Source organism: Sorghum bicolor, chromosome 3, assembly GCF_000003195.3.
Source record: "Sorghum bicolor cultivar BTx623 chromosome 3, Sorghum_bicolor_NCBIv3, whole genome shotgun sequence".
NCBI lineage: Eukaryota > Viridiplantae > Streptophyta > Magnoliopsida > Poales > Poaceae > Sorghum > Sorghum bicolor.
This window is the reverse complement of record NC_012872.2, coordinates 4582120-4601283: the sequence shown is the minus strand read 5'-3', so window position 1 is coordinate 4601283 and position 19164 is coordinate 4582120. Positions and strand designations below refer to the sequence as shown.

The 19164-nt window shown below is 45.4% G+C and overlaps 3 protein-coding genes across 5 annotated transcripts; 1 reads left to right on the top strand and 2 right to left on the bottom strand.

The window, feature by feature from the left end:
• LOC8056548 lies at nucleotides 228-3801 on the bottom strand. Of its 2 annotated transcripts, none has more exons than XM_021457971.1 (5): nucleotides 3547-3801; nucleotides 2680-2911; nucleotides 1884-1974; nucleotides 804-870; nucleotides 228-729 (listed from the first exon to the last, which is right to left on the bottom strand). In XM_021457971.1, the coding sequence occupies exons 1-5, from the start codon at nucleotides 3784-3786 to the stop codon at nucleotides 676-678; spliced, it is 684 nt and encodes a 227-aa protein (XP_021313646.1). In that variant the 5' UTR covers nucleotides 3787-3801; the 3' UTR covers nucleotides 228-675. The 2 variants fall into 2 exon arrangements, with proteins under 2 accessions (XP_021313646.1, XP_002455104.1); XM_002455059.2 differs by having other exon boundaries at nucleotides 2680-2906; nucleotides 3547-3762.
• Nucleotides 6902-7914, top strand: LOC8056547 (ocs element-binding factor 1). Its single transcript, XM_002457219.2, has one exon. The coding sequence runs from the start codon at nucleotides 7048-7050 to the stop codon at nucleotides 7576-7578; it is 531 nt and encodes a 176-aa protein (XP_002457264.2). The 5' UTR covers nucleotides 6902-7047; the 3' UTR covers nucleotides 7579-7914.
• On the bottom strand, nucleotides 12862-17587 carry LOC110433400 (phospholipase D alpha 1). 2 transcript variants are annotated; one of them, XM_021455422.1, is made up of 4 exons: nucleotides 17314-17587; nucleotides 16779-16938; nucleotides 14506-16402; nucleotides 12862-13640 (listed from the first exon to the last, which is right to left on the bottom strand). In XM_021455422.1, exons 2-4 carry the CDS (start codon nucleotides 16884-16886, stop codon nucleotides 13207-13209), a joined length of 2439 nt encoding a protein of 812 aa, XP_021311097.1. In that variant the 5' UTR covers nucleotides 16887-16938; nucleotides 17314-17587; the 3' UTR covers nucleotides 12862-13206. The 2 variants fall into 2 exon arrangements, with proteins under 2 accessions (XP_021311097.1, XP_021311098.1); XM_021455423.1 differs by having other exon boundaries at nucleotides 12868-13640; nucleotides 17131-17503.

Sequence of the window (19164 nt, the reverse complement as noted above, 5' to 3'; positions counted from 1 at the left end):
ATTTATTATAAAAAAACATTGTTAAATGATTGATAGATTTAATAGATAATTTCAAATGAACAAGCCAAGGAATTGAGGAGTTCGATTTGAGGAGAGTAGATGCTGATCTAGTCCTGTTTCGTTGGAGCCTCTCAATCGCGACAGAGTAGGGTATTGTGCTCACAATATTCAAAGGTTGTGCACACATTAACCATTTTTTTTCCTTATGGCAAGAGAGATCATTCATCAAAATGACAAGTCACAGCCACTTCACATTACAGAACGAACGAATTTTAACAGTCCGGAACTGGATCAGTCAAAGGTTGCATTCACCACGAACTGGACACTTACATGACTCCTCGCTCCTTAGAATAATCCAACCATCTCGAACCAACACGCAACTGCCATCGTGTTAACTGTTAAAGCCTTCTTAATCAAATACAAATCGCACTTTTTGTCACAACTCAACCTCTCACAACTTTCTTTGACAAATTCAACAAAGCCACTATCAGTATCAGGACTTCTCTAGCATTACAAGCTCGGTATTCTGCAAGTACAACAGGCCTCCATTGACAAAAACAAGTATGACAGGCCACCTCATCTCAAGCCTACACACCCTATGTCATTCTTTTTTCCCCTCTCTTGAGGAACAACTATGTGTTATCCCAGATATGTTATCCCATGAAATCATTTGCGCTAGTCATACAGCCCCTCCTGCTCCCAGATGTCCACAAGGAAATCGACCATCTCCTGCAATGTCATGACCCATGTTTAAGAGTGCATGCCTTGCAAGAAATGCTAGACTGAAATGTGTTAGATCTTACATGAAGAGGAATGGGTTGAGGAAATGGCTTATTTGATCCAAGCAGACTCTCATATGCTGCATTCCAACTGCATATATAAATATAGATTTTTTAGCACAATTACACAAACCTCCACAATCAATAAAGATAGCATTCCTTAAAGCTTCTTGAGGTGGCACAAACGAAATACATCATCAGAAGCAAAATAAGACATTATTGGCTTCAGCATATTATGGGGAATGGAATAAAAACCTAGTACCTATTTGAGAGAAAACAAATTGCACACAAATAAGACTGACTATCCACTTTCTGATTCAACTAACATCATAGCTCTTCTTAAAAAAAAACTAACATCATAGCTGGTTCTCTGCATCTTTCTTGTAAAAGGAGCAGCTGCCATCAAATTTGATTCAAAGGTACTCTATTTGTTGCTTATGAAAGTTTCCTAGATAATATGCTGTAGAACTTACAAGTCACATAAGAAATAACCATTTAACGGTATGTATGTCCAAGCTCAATATAACCTTATCAAATATTATTTTACAATCGCTTAATCACTTCCCTACAATTAAAGTAGGTGTAGAAAATGGTCCCAATGACGCTAGTGAGGATGATGAACAAGTATTATGGAATCGGAGTGCACAAAGGAACACATTGGGCTTGAGCAACATATAGTGCGCAACATGAATGAAGTGATAAACTATACTAACAGCGCACAATTGGAAGAATCAGTAGAAACTCCAACAAGACCAATACAACTAATATCACCTGGATAAAAACAGGTCTATCGCAATGATTTCAAACTTCAGGAGAACAAAAATATGCGTCTAAAACTAGATTATAAAAGGATACTAGCTCTGTTTCCATAAGAATGCAGACAAAATGGTTACTGAAAGCTAAAATGATGGTAGGCAAGCATGGTATTCTGAGGTTTAATATGAAAAGCTGGTGATCCCAGCATAACCCTTTGCTTTCAATATGAAGAAGGGACAAAGTGCATTTGGTCAAAGAAAATGTACTTCATAGAATATATACTTGTCTGACAGAAACGTGATATGGGTAAATTTTTTGGGTTGCGGTCTTCATTTCATTCGCTCATACCTCAATACTGGTTCGCGAACCTGCTTCACCTTCGGCCGTAGACTTCTAATTTCAGTCCACTCCTGCCTAGTCTGTTCCCACAGGATGAGTCCTGCAAAAAAAAAATGAACTTCAGACAACCATACTAAGGTTGTTCTCAATAGGTACACCAATTTCACATGGTATCCAGCACAAACATCAGAATAACAATCAGGCAATAGTTTGCCTAATCAAAAGTCAAAACTTCTTCACCCATTCTTTCAGGAAAAGACAAATGATTAGAAGATATGGCATTCACCAAAGGACATTGGCACCTTAGCTGGTTGAAGCTGTCAAACTCGGGTGGATGGAGAGGTCAAGTAACCTCCCCACGACCAGGGCACTGCCTTTTCTTCTGCCTACTAAAGTTTCTTATATACCAATCTAGTTGCAAAATGTACCATATGTTGTGAAAGATGACAGAACAAAACTGTGGTTTCAAATATTCGATAAATTTCTGATTAAAACCACAGAAAATTAAGACATGGTAGCATAGTAATGCATCGATCTCGGTACTGGCAATAGTTAAACCCTGACATAGCTCAACATGAATATTGAGATTTATGCCAAGCGATGGTACTTTTAAGAACAATTTATCAAGCGATGAAAATAAATTTCCCATTGAAACCACAGAAAACTAAGCCCAACATTCTTTTTTCTCAGCTCAGAGAAACTAGGACAAAGTCAAGGTTAAGATTGTAGTAAAGGAGGCATTATGTCGATCCAGTGAAAATGCCCTAGCTTAGCAGAACTGAAAACATGATTCAGAGTGACCTACCATTATTACCAAGTCCAGGAAGGTTATGACTGCTACCAGTTCCATGCTGATCAAAGGCCCAGTTAGATGTACTCATTGGAGAAACACCCCTGAGATCTGCTGGTTCAACCTCGATGGTGGTTGTGCTCCAATATGGCTCTCCAATGGTTATTTGGTCATGGGTGATTAGGTTTCTGGACAGTTCACCCAGTTGTTTTACAGTCTTATCGCAGCAACCAAAACAGCCTCTGCTCTGTTCGGAAGGAGTTTGATCATGTAGACAATTAGCATAAGTAGATTAAAAAAAAAGGCAAGTAAAGATACCCAAATATGAAACTGAAACAGATGGCAAACATGCCACAATCTAGAGGCAGACAAGGTCACCAGCGACTTTAGTCAGTGGGTGAAAGACCGAGAGCACGAGAACATCCTAACATCTAATCCCAAACAGACACCTAGGCTAAAGGCTGCAGACAGCTAGTGGGTAGTCGCTAAATCTGGTAACGCCACTACCTTGCGAGGGGTAACGTCTTGAAAAACGATATGAATTGAGTTCCAGCACCTATGTCGAACTCATATACAGATGCGCAGCGGAATCAATCACCAACCTAGATGGATGAACCATGGCGCGGACGCCGACCGGAACGCACAGCCGTCTCGCAACGGCGGGATTCCATATTTCCATCTGTGTCACACACTCTACAGGCTACGTCAATCTGCCAGCATCCGCAAGCAGCTGGTTCACTCGCGGTCGCGGCAGCGCAAACCCCTCCTACGGTTGGTTCGGTCCCAGGCGGCGCAGATCGCACTTGATTGACCAGATGCGGAAAGCTAAGGCGAGCGATGGAAGGGAAGGGGGGGAGAGGACCGTGAGCGAAGCGGACCCACCCGGAGCAGAGGAAGAGGCAGGCGGAGGAGAGGAGCCGCGGGATGGCGCCCCAGTCCCAGCCCTCGCCCAGGTCGACGTCCCCGTCGCCGACCCTCGACGCCGATCCGCCGCCGGCGCCACGGTCGCGCGTGGTCGCCATGCCTCACGCGCGCACACACACACCCCGCGCCGCACACGCACAACTCGCCGGATTGATTGACTCGGTCGGTCTGCTTGGTTCCGTGGTCCGCGACGCGCATCGCCTCGCCTGGGCCCTGGGCGCGGCGGCCAGCGGGAGTGGGTAGGCACCGACCCGATCGGACTGGGGCCCAATAGCGAGCGCGAGCGGGTCGCGTCACGCTCGTACCGTCGCACGTGATTTTTTATTTTTATTTTTCGGATAAGGCCTTGTTTAGATCCAAAAATATTTTGGATTTTGACACTGTAGCACTTTCGTTTTTATTTGACAAACATTATCCAATCATGAAGCAACTAGGCTTAAAAGATTCGTCTCGTGATTTACATGTAAAATGTGTAATTAGTTATCTTTTTTATTTATATTTAATGTTCCATGCATGTACCGCAAAATTCGATATGATGGAGAATCTTATAAAGTTTTGGGTTTTTGGGTGTATCTGGGCCTTGTTTAGTTCCCAAAAAATTTTGCAAAATTTTTCAGATTCCCCGTCACATCGAATCTTTAGACACATGCATGAAGTATTAAATATAGATAAAAAATAAAAACTAATTGTACAGTTTGGTCGAAATTGACGAAACGAATCTTTTAAACCTAGTTAGTCTATGATTGGATAATATTTATCAAATACAAACGAAAAAGCTACAGTGTCGATTTTGCAAAATATTTTGGAACTAAACAAGGCCCTACACAAGGCCTAAGGTAAGAGGACTGGAGGAGGAGCGGACGTTGCACGCCGATGCGTCTTCACCGCTAGTCGCTAGAGCTTGCTTCATGTTCTGCCTGTCTCTATTCATATTCGTTGTGGGCGTGTGTGCGCGCGCATGTGCAGTCTGATTTCGAGATTTGCTAGTTATTCAGCAATATTTTTATAATAAATTAATGATTAGTAAATTTAATCATAACTTTTAAGCCAAGTAAACAAATTCTATGTTTGTAGCCTTCTAGCATGGTGTTGTTTTAGTCTTCTCTAAATAGCTGTATTATTTTTCCGAACTAGATTGGAAATAACTCTTCACTTTGATCCAATCCAACCTGAAAAAAATATGCTCCATAGAGACTACACAAAAATAGATTCTCTCGATCATGGTCGCAAGGTGCAAACACGGTATCGGTCATTCGTCGATCAGGCAACGACAAGGCATGTCATGTGAATCACTAGCTTGTGACTTTGGTCCCAATACTTGTAACTCAACACACATCAATTTTAAAGATGTGGGCTCTGCCTCGCCCGGCCCCAAAGGAATAAGCTTCGCCTCGCCCAGCCCCAAGGGAGTGAGTTCCACCTCATCCAACCCCGAGGGTGTGATCTCCGCCTCGCCCGACCCCAAGGACGCGCCCCCGCCTTGCTCGACCTGGAAAAGGTGGACCCCCCTTTTTCGGTCTCATGAAGGAAGTTTCTACCTCGCACAATGGTATTATGCATAAGGACCCTCAGACGACGGTGAACGACCCTCGGATGAAGGCAGACGCATGTCATAAAGCTTATGTCGCCTTCAACCACCTTGAACCTAATCCTCTAACATCTCCAACGCTGGGAAAGTGGAGCACACGCCCTCGTGTGGCTTATGTCCACATCGAGCAACACCGAGATGTCGTATGTCATCAAAGATAGGTATAGAACGACAATGTGTTGCCAACCTCTGTACTTCTCCTACCAAAACACTCTATAGTACAGGTATGGTCCTCACCTGGGAAGCCGGTTGACCATAATGTTAATCGGGAAAGTACAGAGCTCCCTGTTTGTCCTACGCCAGCCATCGCATGGCAACAGTGGCCAACGAGGGGATGGCACGACACCATTCCAGCCATCCAACAGAGTCTACAGGGTTGGCGGAACCCGCACGTCGAGGAGGAGATGAGACGACCCCCTGGAGTTTTTTTTATCTTTTCATCTTTTAGCTTTTTCTTCTCTCTTTTTTTACTTGTTCGCACCAAGTATGTAACATGTTTTCCCCCTACCTATGAAAAGGGGAGGCACGATGCCTTAGGCATCGAGTCATCAAACAAATAAACCTGCAAGCATCTTAGCTTACATATTTACACACCACAAAAGACTTAGGAGTCCTCTCCCTCTCTTGACTGTTTGTAACCCCTACTGCAAACAAACCGTGTAAAGGTAACACGAGCAGCTCGTGACTGGACGTAGGGACATTTTGCCCAAACTAGTATACATCCTTGTGTCCTCTTTGTACATCATCCAAGTCTAGACGTGCAGATTATAAATTTACTAGTCGGTTGCGGTTCAAAACACCAACAACATGTGTGCCACCGCCACTCGTAGATGCCATTATGCTACAGACTCACGATAGGCGATGACCAGATGTCTCGGCGACATAGCTATGAGCGTCAATGTCATGTGTGGTTGTGTCCAATGTATCTGCAACCAATAATCTATTTTGTAATATTTGTTGGTGCTTTGTGCGCGCACATCTGTGAAGAACAATCATATTGTGCATTTGTAGCTTTTTCTTGTGAATATTTCCTAGAGGTTTACATCGTATCCGCAAGGAAGTACTGGATAGCCTGGTCTAAATCCTATACTAAACTCGCTAAGGCTAAGGTAAATGTATGTGTTGATTTCAGTCAATTATGGAAGACCTAGATCTCTTTTTATTATGGCACACTTAACAATGCTTCATTCATTCTAAATTATGAGATGTTTTAACTTTTTTAGATACATAGTTTTTCCATGTATTTGAATACACACTACATCTAAATACATAGTAAACATAACGTACATAGAAATTAAAGTCAAATCATCTTATAATTTTGAACAAATAGAGTATAAGATAATTATTATAGCTACTAGCTCTACAACAACTTCTATAACGGTGTTTACTTTTAGCACATTATGAATACCCCATATGACGACCTCATAAGATCTTGAAGTGTGTATAAGACCGACTCTTCATGAAGATATAGGTTTCCTCTGCACTATTAAAATATAAAATAACATTATTTAAACCTAGTTTATAAGTTATAAGTCATCACTAGAGGTGCCTTTATGTGTTATACTTTTCCTTACATGTAGTTCTTAGTTAATAACTTGTGTCACATGATCGTATGATATACATGGTTCAGACATTGTTAGATTATTGATAACTTTGTCAATTTCAAGATTGATCGAAAAAGATTGTATTGCGTGTTGCCTCATCTCCAACAAACATTGGACCCACACCCATCAACAAACAGAATACCAAGATACCCCTCGTAAACCAGTATAAATACTGCGGCCTTCCCATCTTCCATTCTTCCTCCTCCGATCACAATTACGACCCCGTCAAAAAAAAAAAAAATCGCACACGATTACCATCCTCCCGTCATGGCCTTCTCAGGGTGCATGACTTGCATCGACATGCAAATCTCCCCCGCGATGGCCAAACAGCATGTCGGGTTCGGACCAGACCACACAGCAGGGGGCCCATTCCCAACTCAACCCGCGGCGGCGTCCTGGCCTGGGGTCGACGCCGGCGCCGCGGCGGCGGAGTGCGTCGACCATCAGCGGCGTTTCCGGCGGAGGATATCGAACCGAGAGTCCGCGCGGCGGTCCCGCGCGCGGAAGCAGCGCTACCTCTACGAGCTCCGGGACAGCGCCGCGGTCCTGGAGCGCGGGAACCGCGACCTGGCGGCGCGCGCGGAGGCCGCGCGCGGTAGGCTGGCCCTCGCCTTGCTCGCCAACGCCGCGTTGCGCGCCGAGGCCGCCGCGCTGTCCCGTCGGCTCGCGGCCGCCCGCCGCGATCTCGTCCTCCTCGGCCGTCTGTACGCCGGGGCCGTTGCTGCCGGCGGCGTCGACGGCGAGTGCTGCCTCGGGTCCACGGACACTGAGCAGATGGTTGCCTCGTTGATCGCGTAGCCGTACGAGCTGCCAGCCGACGCAGAGCAACGACGAGGACAGAGCACCTGAATGCAGTGAAGAAGTTGATCCTGAAATCATGTAGATATATTATTGTTGGATACTCCTATTAATTAATTAATTATTAATCCAGGCATGCATGTTGAACGGTCCACGTCGCACGTGCGACGATCGATATGTACGTAATTGTTTTTTTTTCTTTTCTTTTTGAAGTAAAGATGCACGTAGTTGTTTGTATTGTACAGAATGCACTGTCACAAAAGGTGTTGTGGTTCGCGGCACCAAAATCACGGATTTCATTACATCCACGATCCAACGTTTTCTCATGGACTAGCTATTTCCTCAAAATTAAAAAAAAAGTTTTCTTATGACCAGCTCTGCATTGTATTGTACGCCGTGTTTCCATTAGGTCTTGGCTAACCTAAAATCAAACAAATGTATTAATCCCATCGTATAGAAAAACAGAACATATGTGGAAGGGGGCAGGTGGAGCAAGATTGTATAAAGAGATTTTATCGATAGGACCAGCGTCATGGCACCGATTCTAACTCCGCCCGTGTACATGGATGTCTTCATTATTTGAGGATAGCGTTTTAAAGTTTTGTTTAGTTTTTAAAAAATTTCAAGATTCTTTGTCACATCGAATCTTACGGTACATGTATGAAACATTAAATATAAATGAAAACAAAAACTAACTACACAGTTTAGCTATAAATCGCGAAATGAATCTTTTAAACTTAGTTAGTCTATGATTGAATAATATTTGTCAAATAAAAACGAAAGTGCTACAATATCTAAAAACCAAAATTTTGAAAACTGAACAAGGCCTAAATGTTGTGGGTATGTGCATTCGCTCTCCATATGTCAATCCGCAACTTTGCCCATGGAGCGGCTCAAATCAAAGGCATTTGGATGGTTTTGATGAGAAAACACCTTCAACAGCTGCAGTTGAAGCGATACTGAACGACCCCTAAATTTTGCATGCGATGCGCGTGAATGGCACCAAGACTTAGCTGCCTTGTCTATTTTTGGACTATAAAAAATAGCTACGCCTTCTATTTAGGGACCACTAATGGTTCACTGCCCCATATTAATCATCATGTTCTCATTTTATGCAGGTTGTATGTTTCCTCATTATTAGTTTCCCATCATTCTTGTGCTGCACAATTCTTAAAAAAAAGTTCATTTGGAGGTGGTAATATAGTTAATTCTCATTTGTGTGTGTTCCATTGTGAGAAGATTATCCACAAGGTCCAGAAAAATAACAATAAATATTCATACGTTCAAATTATAAGATGTTTTGATTTTTCTAGATACATTACTATCATGCCGTCCTAACACTACATGGTGGCTATACGCCCTAGCTTTCATGTCTGCGTGAAGCCCATAGGGCCTGTAGAAGATGATCTGATAAAAGAGAGAAGCTACCATTAGAACGTACATCACACCTTTTATCAGGGCTGAGAGTTAGGAATAATGAGGCCACAATTTAATAGGTCATAACAGCCTGCATTGTGAACTTGAAATCTCTGAACTTTCACCTCAAACCACTACCCACGTTGGTCTGCGTTAGCCCTCTTCTTACTTAGGTATCTAGACACGTATCGTTTATCAGGGCTGAGAGTTACGAATTATATATCTAAATGCATAGCTAACTATACGTATCTCGAAAAGACGAAACATCACTCTCCCTAGCAACGCTCCATTGAACCGAAGCAACGCAGATCTTAGTTACCAGTGCGCTAGTGGCGTCGTGTTCGTCGCATCGCATGTACCCACCCACACGTCTATGTGATGTGTGCTGATTAAAGTAAGCGCAGACAGAGATGATGCCGAGGTTAACCTGGGCAAAGAAGTGTACAATAGTGGGGCGCCCATCATCATCAAAGCTGTGATTATGCTTTGGGCGTCGACATTGTTTCTCAGGTAAGATTACTGGCCGTTGATTCCGTGGTGTCCCCTGCACTGCACGGTCGCCGTCCGTCCCGTCGCCAACCCGAAAGCAGAGCTGGGGCCGTAGCGTGCGTGCGATACGCCTTCGGATTCGGCAACGCGCGCTGTTCAAATTCGGCAACGAGCTTTCCACAGTGGCCCACTGGCCCTTGAGCTTACCTTTGGTGGGCTCTACGGTGTACCAGGCTGAAACCCTTTGCCCCGGTTACGAGTTGCTATTGGCTTGTACAAGCTTCGCGCCGCAACAATTGGGAAGGCCTGATGTGGACTGGCCCAAAGTAGCCGCACGTCCAGCCTCGTAGGCCCATTTGCTTTTTTTTCCCCCTCGCTAATTTCCATCCGTTGCTCTTGCTCCCCGATCGAGTCGTTAAAGCAAATCGACCGACTATGCTTTCATTCTCCAAATCTCCATCAGTCACCACTCACCAACTGACCAACTCACCATGCATTCCACACCCTCTTCCTCTAGATAGCTATAGCATAGCAACTTTCGATTAATGAACATCCTCGGCAAAAAGAAAAAGGTTAATGAACATATACCAGATTTATGGTTTTATGAAAGTAAGGTAAAATCTACACAAATGATCATCAAGTTTCTAATTGATTCAAGAGGTTTTTTAAGTGAAGGCTTTAGAAGTTTGAGTTTTTGACTCAAATCTGTTCCAAAGCGCAAGCATATATGCAAATAAACCCGAGGCAGTGCGGAACTAACCACTTGTTGGTTACTTTTTTGAAACGAACCGGCAGGAGAGCTGCCTGCTGTAATAAAAAGAATGTTGGTTACTTTGACCGAAACGACAAATTTATTACTTTCGCCATTTACCGCTGTTTTTGTGCCTTCGCTGCGATGATCAATGCCTGTGCTGTGCCTCTTGCGGTTCCTGTGACAGGCACTAGCTGGCGTCATCATGCAAGCGAAACTCCACTCCTTGAATTTCCTTTTCGGCGGACAGCTCTTTACTTCTTGATTTCGATGTTGTGATAGACAAGTGCTACAACTAGTTGTGGTAGCACATGCTCCTGCTACCTCGGTCATAAAAGAATGTAACTATATTGCTTATATATGATACTAAATAAGTACCTTTAGCTTTGTATTGAATATATACGTATATCTATTTAGAGTCTTCAAGGTTGATACCACTTTTTATAAATTAGTAAGTTTAAGTTAGTTTCACTTTGAATTAAGTCTAGAGTTGTATCCTTTTTTTTTATAGAGGTAACATACACTAGTACAGAAATGGTTAATTTTTTTTATCTATACTAGAGATTTTTTTCACTAGTGGTTCATAAAAATCATGCGCTAGTACAACTGAAACTATGGACGCATGGCTATAAATTAACAGTGATGATACATCTCTACTAGCAGATTTCCTAAGGTTACAAGTTTATGCCAATCGCTATTATAAATTTGATTTACAATGGCGGTTGTCTGCCAGTGCCAGTTTAAGTCTAGGGTTTGTACTGACACTAACCTTAAAGAAACATAAGTGTAAAAACCATGTAAAAGCTGCTGTATTAGTGATATCATATAGTAGTATTTTCGGTCCACGGTCCATGACCTAAAAGCTCGTTAGATGTAGATAGACAGCTGGGCAAGTGGCCAAGGCCTAAGCTTTGCCGACACCGGTGACCAAGTGCTTCACTCTTTCAGACTTTCCTCAAAAGAAAACGAAGTGTTTCACTCTTTTGCGACACTGTTTGGCTCATCTGTCGAATATCTGGGGATTCTACTCCATGCACCAATTGCTCTATTGGGCGTTTTTAGTTTTGGACTCTTGTGTACCACTCCTGCATGATTGCTTTCTATATTAGCCTTCTCATCTCTTCACCTTCTGGTTTCTTTTATGCACCTTCTCATGCAAGTTGCCGTTCCTTGATCGCGAACTCTTCTAACTTTCTCCTGCACTAATGTTCTGCCTCTTTCAGTATCACCAGTGTTCTGTTGAGTGGAAAATGACCTCCTTGAGAAGCTTAATTATAACTGTGATTATAGTTCATTTATCATTTATGGTTAGTTGAAGTTACTGTTCCAATTTCTTCTTCTCCTAGGTAAATATAAATGTCCACCTGAATTTCTCTGATCTTCCTCCAGGAGAACCCTGAGCTCCTGCGGGAGAAGGCTCCTCCTCCTCAGCCTTCTTGCTTAGGGGTACTTTGGACTCTTGACGTGCCTTTCCTCCAGCAATGTTTGGCTCTTTCTGCCTCTCCAGATCACCTGTCTGTTAGCAATTCTTATGGAGCTCGGTTTCAAATAAATCACACATTGCTCTTTGGGCCTCCAATCTGGCCATGATTGTGCTGGTTGCAGCCTTGTTCAGCCTAAGCTGTTCCTTAATCCTTGTTCACAGCACACCCTGCATTTAGCGTAAATAGATGCTTAGTGTCTTTAAACAGAACACATGAACATGTTCTTTTAGTTGGAATCATGCTTACTGCATGGTGTGTAGCGTCTCTTATCACAGACATGAAGAAGCCTCATATTGTATGGTTGTCCTATGGCGCCGGACCAGAATGGTGTAGGTAAGATGATAACGGTTAGGAGCAAATTTAAGTACCCATATTATGTCCTTTCAGTAAAACTGAAAGGCTTTGACACTGGATGGGCCAGTGTGGAAAAAAAAGAGACATGTATGAAATACAAGTAGTGCAAGATTTGGATACAGGAGATAATTTAGGTAAAATGAAAAATCGTTTTGAAAAGTGGTGGCTGGAGAAGGCTTCTTTTAGTGATGGAGTTCTTTGTCGAATGCTCCTTGCTCAGAGTCTAGAATCATACATAAATGGCAGTTTGGGATCAGAACCTTAGGAGAATAGTTAGATGGTGGGCGGAGAATGAGATAGCGGCCATGAATAAGTAGCAAAAGAATGAGCTAATAGAACAGTATAGGAAGCTATATGTTATGGGGGAGAGTAGTGGCTTAACTGAGACAAAGAAAAGTAACATGGACCAAACAGCCTCTAGGCTAGTAAGGTCATAGACTCTAGAGGAGATTAAGGCCAGACAAGGATTCAGGGATATGAACATCTTAGAGGGTGATACGAATACTGCTCATTTCAAGCTATAGCAAAAGAAGCAGAAAGAAGATAGATTTTTTTTGGAGGGTCCTAGTGGTCAGGTGCATGATCAAACTTGTATGTTGAGATTAGCCATAAATCTCCTTGCTGTAAACAAGACTGAAAAATTAAAGCTGTCATTTTCGGTTGTTATGCTGAGGGTGCACCTGACTGATGGCAGATTGGGAGTGGAAGACATGGCATGGGATCTGTTGAGCAACAGGAGATTTTCACCACGTTTAAAGGTCTTTATAGATAGATGCGAGATTATCCATATTGTTGTAGTAGCAACACATTGACATTTAGCAGCACACACTTGAACAAGCAATCGTGTTTAAGTCCTGAACTCTGAAGTCACCTCTTACAAACAGCACCGCAACGTAGCAAGCTACACGAGCTATACCAGACAAGGGGACAACACAATCTGGATCCAGTACTTAGTAGTAATAAACAACTCTAACTCCTATCGTCCCATCATGCACAATGCACTTATTATCACTCAATAAAAACTATAATAACAACACTGCTATCTGAACCTTCAGTGTCTCGAACACAAACACAGGGACACCAAAGTTGAGGCCAGACAGGAGAGGAGCCACGGCGCTACCTGCAGTCTGCACTCTATGTGGTGAGGATGGGTGGAAGGTAATCCGACTTGTTGCCGAGGACACGGGCACGGGTGTCAGGGAAGTTCTCCATCCCCGGAAGCTCAGTAACGGTGCCGTCGGCAGTGACACCGATTGGGTACATGAGGAGGTGGCCTGGGAGATCCTGCTCCAGGTCGTCGCTCGAGTATAGATCCCAATACTTCTCGGCGATCCTGTTCACCTTCTGCACACACTCCACACTCTCAGGGCGCTGGAAGACATCATCCAGCATTCCCAGGTGCTCGTACCACAGAGACATCCGGAAGCCGTGGATCTGGCCACGGGCAGGCTGCCTGGTCGCCAGGTGGTACGGCTGGTATGCGCCCATGGCGATTTCAGAGTCCCTGGCACCGTCCATGGACCTCTGGTTGATGTTGGCAGACCCAATGATGATGTACTCATCGTCCACTGAAATCAAACAAAAAAATGTTACCATCTCCATCAACAAATGGACGCCTTTCAAGCCAAGCAAGAGAGGGAATTCAAGCAGGATTCAGCCGTTCAACATTTTGCTACAAATAGTAACTGTATACCTTGAATTATTTTTACTCATTTGAAAAGAGTGTTAAATCCTTTTAAAAGGTAGAATTATATGAGCACAAGACAGTTCTTCCCCATAATATTTGTTGCTTTATATTGATGCCTTTCCTGTCCAGTATAGTTACGCTTTTAACTAAAAAAACATGTTGCTCCAAACATATGCACATCAGAAGTTGCGTTAAAAAAATGCACATCAGAAGTAAGTTTCACAACATCAACCATGCTTCTAAATCTTGAAAAACAAAAGATGTGTGGCCTATTAAAAAAACTACTGGCATTTATAGTGTAATGCATGGATAAATAGATGTTACTATCATGAACAGAAAATCTAACACCTCTAAAGCCAAGAAAAGAAAACAATTTAAGCAGTGCCCAATGCTTTGCTATCAAGAGAAACTAACTATACCCTTTGGTTTCAATCCAAAAGAGCAAGAAATCTTTGAAGCAGGATTATAGTAGCACAGGACAATTTCTTCCTGATATACTTTATGCTTTAAGTTGATTCTGCTGCTCTCTAAAATAATTATACTTCTAACTTAAAGTGATCCCTTGCTTCCAATACACAGTTAAAGCAGAAATGCATGCTTTGTAGCTAAAGGAAACATGTTCTAGATGTGAACATATAAAACATATATTCCATATATATCAGTAAACTTAACTGCGCTAAAAAATTCAGTAAACTTAAAAGTGAAATATAGTGCAATACGAGGGCAAAGTAGAACTGATTCATTACCTATCATCATTTTGGTATGAACATAGATCATAAACCTCCTAGCCTCTTGAGCCCGGATGTAATCAGTGTCAGGTTCTGGGTGTTCCTCAGGTTCATATTCTCCCTCCTGCTTCACCTCGCGGTTACCTAAGCAGAAGAAAGTGAGATATTCCTTGGGATTTGCTTCAATTCCCTTGGCTTGGAGAGCTTGTGTGATGTCAGTGTACATCATATCCATTGTTCTCCTTTGCCAGTCAAGGATTGCCTGAACAGAAGCACTTTCTGGAACACCCTCAGGCCACATTGGCACCACAACATAAACAGTAAACCGTTCCCCAGCTTCAATCTTGCTGACAATCTTCAATGAGAGCTCCTTCGGAATCAAGTGAAGAGCACCAATTTCTTCCGGCTTGATGCCTTCGGCCTTCCAGCCATATGAACTTCCAAGGAAGTACTGATTCTCAATGTAGATGAAGTTCTTCGCCCTTCGGATGGCATTTATGTATGCATCCTGGATACTCCGATCGATGATTTGATCCTTTCCACTCACAAGGCCAGCTCTTGCAGCTTCCTCAGGAGTCTCAGGGAACCCAAAAGCAGCACCACCATCAATGGATCTGAAGAGCTGAACATTCCATGTTTCTCTGTCCTCCGGGAACATCACAGGAGAAGGGGGAATAATGATGTCAGAAAGATCCCTGAGACGTACAAGGAGGTCCTTGCCACCCTGCTTCCTCCATCTCTGCTCAAAGTTGTAAAGAACATCCCAAGCAATAGGCCCTTCCAGCCGTGAATGGATATCATGCCATGGCTCTCTTGGACCACCTTTCTTGATTGATCCACCCTCAAAGTTTGGCTGGTGGAAGTCATCATGATGGACACTGTCAAGTGTCCTAAACAAGGAGTGGTACTGAGTATCATACCTTCCATCACAAAGGTCAATGCCACCAATGAAGCTGACTATCCTTCTTTGCTGGGAGCCCTCGTTTGGCAGCTCATGGTCAACTACTACTATCTTCTGATGGTGTGTGAACATAGTTGATATCTGCAGATCCTGAACAAAGCTGCCAGAATCATCAGGGTTGCGAGGGCACAGAACACAGTTGACTTCTGTGTCATGGAAGTAATTTGCAGTCTCCTCATCATGGGTAGCCATCAAGCCATCCTTCTTAAGCAAACCAACTGAAGTCCTATCATCCCACACTAGCATATTGACCCGGACACCTTCACTGGCCTTCCTCTTGAGCAACTCCCCAAGAGTAACGTCACCACCAGGTTTCGGTCTGTTGGTGTCCCTAACCAAGGTGATCTCGGTGTACACGGACCAGCCAGTGATGTAAATCAAATGCTGGGCCTTGCTTATGGCATCAAAGATATCCTCCCAGCACCTGTGTGGCTCATAGTTCTTGCCATCAGCAAGCGGGATCTTAGGAACGAAATTGTCGGGGACATGAGCGTCCTGGTACAGAGTAACCTTGCAGCCCTGCCTCTGCGAGAAGAAGGTGTAAGGAACACCAGGGTACTTGGTGCTCCGAACACCCCTCGCCCAATTGCGGTCCTTGAAAACATCAAAGTACTGAAGCTTCACATGGATCTTGCTGTCTCCAATAGGCTCGCGGTTCTCATCACAGATTTCAAGCCACTTGTCGATCTCCTCTCCGTCCAGGAGGTCCGTGACAGGCAAGTAGGCCCTCCCGATGAGAGACGCCCCAATGGGGTTGTCGATCTTGACGGTGAAGATGACGTCGGCGGCCATGTGCGCGCAGTAGATGTGGAAGGACTCGTACCAACGAGGATTGATGGGCTCGTTGGAGATCATACGTGTACGCCCGACGCGGGCCTTCTCCAAATCAATGGTAGCATATATCTTGGTGCTGCCCTTGCCGACACCCACGGTATCCTCGATCCCTTCCACAAGCTGTCGAAACGAAACGAACAGGTCGTGTTAGCAGAAGAGACGAATCTGGTAGGCATACTTTTAGAAACGAGATTACGGCAGACTGATCGAAGGGGACTAGTGCTTGAGCGCTCTCTTGAGCAAAATTAAAACAGTAGCATGGCTGTTGATGATGAAGCAATCAACAGTAGAGAGACTAGTATTCTGGAGGCAGGCAGTGCCATCATTCATGAACCATTCGCTGCCTCTCTACTAACCACATCACTCATCATCACGAGTTTGCGCGGCTGTTGGACGCCAGCATGCCCAAGTCGGGTCGGGCGTGGTGGAATGGAAGAGATCGTTGGGAGACAGGAAGGGAGGGAGAAAGGGGTCCCGAGATTGAGGAGAGGAGTACCTTGCGGATGAACTTGGGGGCACCGCCGCTGGCGCGGTGCGGGTTGGAGAGCGACTCGGCCTCGAAGATGGTGGCGTGGAGCGTGCCGTGGAGCAGGATCTGAGCCATGGCTCCCTCGTCTCCTCCTCCTCCTCGCCGCTGTCAGCCTAGCAGCAGCGTCCTGCGGAAGCGGAACAATCGCACGCCCGCGGAAAAGCGGAAGAGCATGAGCAACAAACAGGACAGTACACTACATACACTAGGGACAAGTAAAAGATGCCGCGCGGCAGATCGAGGCCACGCAACCGCGAAACGAACGGAAGGTCAGCGGCGCCAGCCAACCGGCAACCGCGCAACGGCTGCCTGCCCCTACCTTTTTCCCGGCCGAGGAGAGCAGCAGATGCAGAGCAACGGCCAGCAGGGGGGAAGGGTGGGGAGCGAAGCGGGGCGGATCTGAGCGAGGCCGCAGCAGTAGCAGAGCCTTTTTTTTTTGCTTAAGCACCACTGGTTAGAGGATAGCGAGAGGGTTAATGGAGGGCATTAGCCATTAGATTACCGGTTCCAGTCGGGCAGCGAGAGCGAGGTCGCCGTGATTGACGATGATGATGGTGATGGCGACTGGCGAGAGACGCGTGGGTAGAAAAGGCAGCGAAGGCGTGAGAGGAGAGGGGGAAGCCCGATCCGATCGGATCAGGCGGGGGCGAGATTATATAAAAATGGCGCCGGAAGCCGGATCTCGGCTGGATCGACGGAGTGGTGCTGCCGCACCGTCACCGCGTCACGCACGCGGCAACGGGACGGGAGGAGAAGATCTGAGCTGAGCTGAGCTGAGCTGGCGTAGAATGGGACCCTGGGTGGGGCATTTGTAATTTGTTTTCTTTGCGCTTCCGGTGGCCCGTGTGTGTGCTGAAGAATGGTGCACGTCGCGGGGGACGGGCGGCGACGGGGGCTCCCTCACCCCCACGCAACGCACGCGTCGTCTCCGCTGTTCCACGGATCTCCTCGTCTCGAGTATAACTAAACTAAACTAAAATAATAAAAGAAAATAAAACGAGAGAAGACGAGAAGTGGCCTAGAAGTGGACGTGGTGGGTACAGGATACTCAAGGCGGCCTGCCCAGTGGGCAGTGACTACCGCCCATTTAACCCGCGGCAAAACCGTCGTCATCAATCAATCGTAACAGAAAACCGCGGTATGTCGCCGTCCTCCGGAATCCGGATGCGACGTGCCGACTTCCTACGAGCGCAACCCGTGGTTAATCAATTCGCATCCTTGCATTTTTCGTAAAAAAGACAAGCCAAAGCTTTCGTATTTAGTTTGTAAAAAAAAAAACCTTTTTGTTTGGTTGACAGCGTTCTCCTGGTCGCTTCGCTGGTATATAGGCAGGTAGTCCGAGTTGGGTTCGATAGCCACCGAGGCACCACCTACGGTCCCACCTCACGACGCAACCGGCCCAAGTACGCTACCCTGGGCTTGACCTCCTCGATTCTAGAACCAGAAAGGAATCGATGAATCCGCTTCGGTCCCGGCCTCGAGAAGGCGAAGACGGTGGCGGCTCTGGGCGGTGGGTTCTCTGACCGACCAGTGTTGATTTTGCACTCTGCCGACGTCCCTGACGCAGTCGCACACATGGATCGCGTCGCGCTTCTCGGCCCCGCCACGTGCGTGCCGGGGGAGCTTGCCGCGCCAGCGGGCGGGGCTCCTCGGCAGTCGGCATTCCACCTCACCAGAGCTCGCTCCAATCACGCACCCAGGGTGATGGTGAGGCCAGACGACGTCCCTGGCCGCCCCGGCCACCTCACCCACCGTCACTTTCGCCACGGTTCACGGCTTCACGCTACAGCGTGTTTAGCTGATGCATGACACATGTCTCGCTGAACTAGGGCCCGGTGCTACGCGAGTTCAACGCTTGACTCTAGTCTGACAACGGACTAGCTATCTACTCCTACTCCTGTGACTGTAGAGAGCGAGCATCAGCGAAATGTCATCGTATGATTGCTGTGTTCGGGGGACGGGGCCCGGACCTGTTTCATGTCATCCTTCAAATGAGTTTCAGTCGGCGTCGGCCCAACTGTTGTTGATCTTCTCTGTGGATAAAAGTTGAGCTGGACCAGAGACGGGGGTGCTGGAGCCAGAGCCAGAGCCAGGAGCCCAGGACTATGCATAAAGAAAAAGAAAAGGAGACGGACAAATTGACGATAGGCGTTACTTTTGGTTGCATGAAGAACAATCTCACATCACGTGTATTATCCCCCCCAAAAGTTATATTCCTACGAGCTTTAGAAAGAACAGAGAGACTATTATATCCTAAGGTCTTGTATGAATGTGGTCAAATTTGCACCAATTAAAATGTGCTGTGGTGGATTATAGTAAAAGTTAACAAATGTGGATTGAAGTGGATCCGATA